Here is a 6,784-nt window from a genome sequence, read left to right on the forward strand (position 1 = left end):
CGACTCGACGGCACATAACAACAACAACAACAACATACTTTATTTGGTATTATTAGGTTTGAACATAGATCATGGGCTTTACAACTACTTGCTATGCATCAGGAAGCTGGACAATGCCTAGGGATGATAGAAGGAGAATTCATACCTTTGAGCTTTGGTGCTAGAGAAGAGTATCGAATATACCATGGACTGCTAGGAGGGCAATTAGATTTGTCCTGGAGAGGGTGAAACCAGGCTGCTCCTTGGCGGCAAGGATTCTGGATCTTCATCTGACATACTTTGGGCATGTTGCATGGAGAGACCAGTCCTTGGAGAGGGACGTTATGCTTGGGAGGGTGGAGGGACAGTGCAGGAGAGGAAGACCCTCTATGAGATGGATTAACTCAGTGACTGGGGTAATGAGGGTAGGTGTGTCAGAGGCAGACAAGGTTGGCAAAGGATAGAGCAGGGTTCAGAGCTGTTGTACTTAGGGTTGCTATGAGTCGCAAGCAACTAGAGGGCACATAACAACAACAGGGCCAACTGGGGTATAATCCAGTCTGTCAGCAATAGAAACCAACACTTGAGTTCCCAATATAGCACTATTCCTGGGGATGATCTCTCAGCACCTTGGTGGAATGATGATGTCATCCAATTGCATGCATCATATAAACAGAAGAATTATGATTATACTGAGGTAGACATTTACTTTGGGTGTGGGTTTGTCTCCCTTGCTTGCAGTGCTGCTACCAGAACTACTGGTGCTGTTTCTGTACTTACAGAATACCTTATCCACTATCATGTCACACACAGTATTGCCTCAGGTCAAGGAACTTATTTCCCATCAGATGAAATCTGGCAGTGGTCCCAAGCTCGTAAGAGTCACTGATCTTACCATGTTTTCCATCATTCTAAAGCAGTTGGCTTGCTAGAATTCAATGACTTTCTAACATATTATGTTGTCAGCTAGGTAGAGTTCTTGTAGAGTTGAAGTAGTGTTCACCAGGCTAAATATGCTCTGAATTGGTATACAGTAAATGGTACACTTTCTCCGAGAATTCATGGATCTAAGAATTAAAGGGTGGAAATGGTGAGACTATTTAGTGACCTGCTTGCAGATGTTTTGAGACCTCTCCCTGCAGTCCTATGTTCTGCAAGTCCAGGAGTATTAGTTCAAAAGGTAGAAGTGCCCCCACCTACAGGCACAGTATTGATTGCATTGAACTGGAACTTAAGAATGCCATCCACTGACAGAGCTCCTCATGCCCCTGGATCAACAGGTGAGATACTATATTGACTTGTGTGACTGACCCTGTGTACTAAGGGGAAACAGGATTGACCTTAGTCTGGAATAGAAGAGACCCCAGAAGACAGCTCTTGGTACAGCACACATCAAAGCTCTTTTAAGTTCGGTTGCAGACCATAGAAACAGTGTGAGTCCTACAAAATATTTGGTTTCTTAGTACATATTAAATGCACTCTGTATTTTGTTAAGTGTGCAGTAGTATGGTGAAACAGTTTGAACTATTACAAGAATTACCAAAATGAGACACACAGGCATGACATTAATATATTTTGTTGGAAAAATAAAGCCAACAAACCCATTATTTTGAAATGTATTAAAGTGGAACGCAATAGAGCACGCTATGCCTGTGTTGTTATGACCTCTGAAAAACCTCAGCGACCCATTTCTAACAGACTCACCAAGTAGGAAGGTGTGGGTTACCCCGTTAGAGAAAGAACTTGGACAAGCTGAGATGCTTACTGAGGGCAAAGGGTATGTGGAATGGGTGGTGGAAGAAGATGTTTCCAAAGACCATCTATGACCACATGGCCAGCTACAGAAGGGAAGACTGCACTTGTTTTTAATGTTTCTTCCTTGCCTTATTATGTGTGTGCATGTGCACGCGTGCGCACACGTGTGTATGTGTAGCACTTTGTTTTCTTACACATGACTTATTAAAATATATATAAGTGGACCTAGGAGATTTTGGATTGTACACACGTTGTTTTATGCTGGGTACAAGTATGACTTTGTACTTGTCCTTACTTACGGATTTTTTACGATTTAAGGTGCTGTGTGTGAAGGTGCGGAATTGATAAGGGATGGATTGTGATGATTACGGTTGTGTGTCAACTTGGCCAGACCGTGATTCTCAGTAGTTTGACAGATGATTCACAGTGGTCCTCTGTTTTGTGAGCTGATGTGAGTGTCAGTGAATTGAAAATGAGTTTCCTCAGGGGTTCTGCTTGCATCAGATATGAATAGATGTTCTGGCAAAGTTCACCTCCTGATCCTGAGTCTGCCTTGTGATTCTCTGATCTCTCGTTCTTGGGTTGTGAAAGAACAGAAAGAAAGGGACTCTGCAACTATTAGAGAAGCCTCTAGCCTGATGCCTAGTGCGTGTGCTAGGGACTTGCTAGCTTCCACAACTGCTTCAGCCAGTTATTTCCTTGAAGGAAAAGAATCTCTCCTTGTGTTACATACAATCCTCCTTGACAGCACATTACAACATATGTGTGTGTATGTATTATTGTGTATGTATGTGTATATAACAACATATGTGTGTGTATATATATAATACTGCATCTGTTATAGCTTAGTGGTAAGAGGCTTCACTCTAATCCTGAAGGCACACAGTTTGAGGCCACCAGCTACTCCACAGGAGAAGATAGGCAGTCTCCTCGCGCACAATTCACTGCCTCTGAAAACCAACTGAAGGGTCAGCTATGGGTCAGTTTTTGAGTTGACGGTACACAACAACAACCTATATTATATAGTATTCAATAGAAAGTGTATATACACATGCACCTACACACACACACACACACTATACTCTACACATATACAGTTCCCTAGTTTTGCTGCTCTGAAGAACTCATCCTAAGACATTTGTACTTAAGACTTACAGGCATGTGGACTTCCATTGAGCTTTTGTCCCTGACTTTACATTGTAGGCTTAGAGTCATGTAAATCCATCTTGATAAGATCTTTCATTTGTAAGGTAAAGGATTACTCACTGCCATTAAGTCAACTCTCAAACTCTCCATCAGGTTTCCAAGCCTGTGAGTCCCAGGGATGCCCAAAGAGCAAACAGATATGTCTTGGAAAAGGTGTAGCCAGAATGCTTCTTGAAGGCAAGGAGAGTGAAGCTTCCTCTTTCATACTTTGGACATGTTGCTAGAAGCTGTCCCTTGGAAAGGGGTGTCATGCTAGGAAATGTGGAGAGTCAACAAAAGTTAAGAAGACCTTTAATGAGATGGATTCACCCAGAGACTGCAGCAGTGGACCCAAGAGTGTAAGATTCGATGAGGGATGGCACTGCATAGGACAGAGTTCAGGTCCCTTGTTTAAAGAATTGCTATGACTTGTACTCAACTTGACAGCACCTAACAACCATCTTTATGGAAGATTGCCCATATTTCTCCCTTGAAGTACCTGGCAGATTCGAACCCTCAGCCTACCAGTTGGTAGCCTGACAGGTTACACCTTATCCACTGGAGAGTCAGCTTTGGGTTGGTTCTGACTCCATGGTACACACAACAGCAACAACAGCCACAAAATAAAGGATAAGTGTAAAGTATTTTCTTCAAGAAAAAGAAGTTCAAGGGCATGGGACATTAGCTACCTTATAGGAACATTATAGACAAAATCAGAGCTCTTCCTGTCTTCCATTGGCTTCTTGTATTAACACATTGGGGTTACCCAGTGAGAAGATTATTGGCAGCTTCTCCTGTGCAGTTTATAGCTTCAGAAACCCACCTATGACTTGGTTTTAACTGGATGGTAGTAAGTGAATGACCCAATTTAGTGCTTGGCTTTCTTGATTATTCTAGACAAGTAACAATTCTCCCTGAAATAGATTATTTCTGTATGTTTAAATAAGGCACTATCCATTCAAGTTTAGAAAATGAAAGCCTTTACAAACACCACTTAAATATTAGCCTGCTTAATGAAACACTTGCAAAAATGTAAAAAAAAAGATAAAGTGTTAATTGACATATGTAGATAATATTGTTATTAAAAACATGTGATTTAGTATATCAGTGGTAGTATCCGAATAGAGTGTTCTTGGTGCTTTAACTAAACTTTGTTTCTTGTTTTAGTTGGAGTATTTCATGATTCAAGCCTTAAATCAGAAGACAAGTGATAAAATGAAGAAAAGAAAAATGAGTGCCTCATTTCATGGAATTAGACCACCGCAGCTTGAACAACCAGGTTTGTTTATAAGCCAATGTCTAGGCACTCAGTTGCTGCGTCTTTATTAATCTTAAAATTTTTTTCTTCAGCTGCTATTTTATTATAGACCATTTCATCTTAGAGCACTTTCTCTCAGATTTAAATGTACTCAGGGATCACCTGACATTTTGATTCAGTGTTTGTTTGAGCAGCCAGGAAATCAAGAGACAGATTGCACTGGGAAGGTCAGCAGTGAGGGACCTCTCAAGAGAACTGAAGAGCAACGACGTCAGGCTGGAGACCAAGGTGTGCCTGAAAAGGGCTGTAGTCTTCACAATTACGTGCTGTGCATCGGACAGTTGAACAGTGACTAGGGATGATAGAGAATTGATGCCTTTGAGCTGTGGTGCTGGAGAAGAGTGTTGAATATACCATGGACTTCTAGGAGAACAAACAGATTTGTCCTGCAGAAGGTGAAGCCAGAATGCTCCTTGGAGTCAAGGATTCTGAAGCTTCGTCTGACATACTTTGGGCATGTTGCAAGGAGGGACTGGTCCTTGGAGAGGGACATCATGTTTGGGAGAGTGGAGGGGTGGTGCAGGAGAGGAAGACCCTCAGTGAGATGAATCCATTCTGTGATTGGGATGTTGGGAATGAGTGTGTTGGAGATGGTGAGGTTGGCACAGGATAGAGCAGCATTTTGAGCTGTTGTATATATGGTCGCAATGAGTTGCAAGTGACTTGACAGCACATAACAAAAACAACAAGTTTGTGCTGGTGCTACAAATCTACCTTTTAAATAAACTTCTCAATAGATTCTGAGTCAAATGGTTCACAAATCAAGTCTTGGGAAAAAAAAACAAATCAAGTCTTGGATAAATCTTTAATCTTTAGAGATATTGCTATTAAAAACTTGAGTCTATATGAAAAATGATGCCCAGTGAAGGTGAGTGTAGTTGTTCTACATTGATGTTTGATACCTAATAAGTACCATATATTAAGTGTTTACCTTGATGAGATTTCATTTCAGTAACATCTCAAAAACAGTCTTGAGGCAGTGCAGGGTATTATGATGATAGATAGTGGAAATTAGTATTATGGAATTACTGCTAATTTTATTATGTCTGTTATTGATATTATGGTTGAATAGGGCAAAGTCCTCAATTTTAGATTGTGAATAGAGATGACTGTTAAGTAACTAGAGCTATGAGATCTTTATGGCAGTAACTTTTAAATAGTTCAGCAGTATATACGTGTGTCTGTCTAGAGAGAAGACAGAAGATACAAAATAATAATTGCAGAATCTAAGTGGATAATAAATACGTGATTTTTAAAATAATAATCTGAATCCGTTTGCTTCTGGTAGGTATTGTTTTAAAAAGTAGATGTTTGATACTTTTTAATTGAATGACTAAGTAACAATTTAAAAAATCAGGAAAATGCAAATTAGGATGAAAGTCAATTCCAGATTTAAAAATAAGTGCAGAAAAGTCAACTATCATGATACACCCTTGGCATGCATCTTTCTAGAGGGTGGAGTGAAAGGGGAGACTTGACCTGTTATGCAACACATGGGAACCCCCTTATAGCCGACCTTCCATTTGGTTTCCCCAGCAGTACATGGCATGGGAGGAAATTACCAGAGTTATTTCTCCAGAGACGTCACTAGTGAATCCAAACTGCCAGAGATATCTGTAGCCTTCAGTTAGCAGCACAAATCCCTACAGACTACTACGCCAAAGCTCCCATCGTAATCGATTAAAAATGTCAAACTCACCAACTCATTGTTTGACTCATCATGGGATTTCCAAGACTGACAATCACAAAAGAGGAGATGATCAGTCTCTCCCTTGGAGCTGGGAGAACTCAAACCTTTACAGAGACGTGACCTTGGGTTAGAAGTGCAGTTCTCGGGGAGCTCTGGTGGCCTAGTGGCAAGAAGCTGCAACTACAATCCCAGAGGCTCACGGTTCGAATCCACCAGATGCTCTGCCGGGAAAAGGAGGGACAATCTCCTCCTGTACCAGTCAGATCTGATTTGACGGTACACTCACACAAAAATAAAAAAATAAAAAAAAAAGAAGTGCAGTTCTCTATGGATTACATCACCAGAGGTCCCGATGTAACAGACCTTGGGGTCTTAAATACTTTCTGGATTAGAAGATGGGTAAAGGGTTACCAAATAGGTAATGGAGATAGCTGGTTAATAGTTTCTTAGCTGAGAAGAGAAAATACACCAGCTTCTTAGAGAAAGCCAAGCAGTAATATGTTACTTAACTTTACTAAAATCTCTCACCTCTGCCGTCATTTAGGAGCAGTAAGTAATACATTGATTTCACATGCAAGCAAGATTCTACTGAAGATTATCCAAAAACGACTGGAACAGCACATCAGCATTGAACTGCCAGAAGTCCAGGCTGGGTTCAGAAGGGGTTTTGGTACTAGGGATATTGTAGCTGATGTTAGATGGATCTTAGCTGAAAGCAGAGAATACCAGAGGAATGTCTATCTGTGTTTCATTGACTATGTAGAGGCGTTTGTGTGGATCATAACAAACTGTGGCTAACTCTGAGAAGAATGGGAATCCCAGAACACTTGATCGTTCTAATGCGAAACCTATACTTG

General features: G+C 40.8%; 1 protein-coding gene across 1 annotated transcript in view; it reads left to right on the top strand.

Annotated features, from left to right (window-relative positions):
* RHOBTB3 (Rho-related BTB domain containing 3) overlaps positions 1-6,784 on the top strand; it is a 135,024-nt gene that overhangs the window by 32,936 nt on the left and 95,304 nt on the right. The window contains exon 5 of the mRNA XM_006885372.1: positions 4,087-4,198. Within this exon, the coding sequence (XP_006885434.1) occupies positions 4,087-4,198 (112 nt within the window). The remainder of the gene's footprint in view (positions 1-4,086; positions 4,199-6,784) is intronic.

This window comes from Elephantulus edwardii, unplaced genomic scaffold (assembly GCF_000299155.1).
Source record: "Elephantulus edwardii isolate Elephantulus edwardi_28Jun2011 unplaced genomic scaffold, EleEdw1.0 scaffold00043, whole genome shotgun sequence".
Classification (NCBI taxonomy): Eukaryota; Metazoa; Chordata; class Mammalia; order Macroscelidea; family Macroscelididae; genus Elephantulus; species Elephantulus edwardii.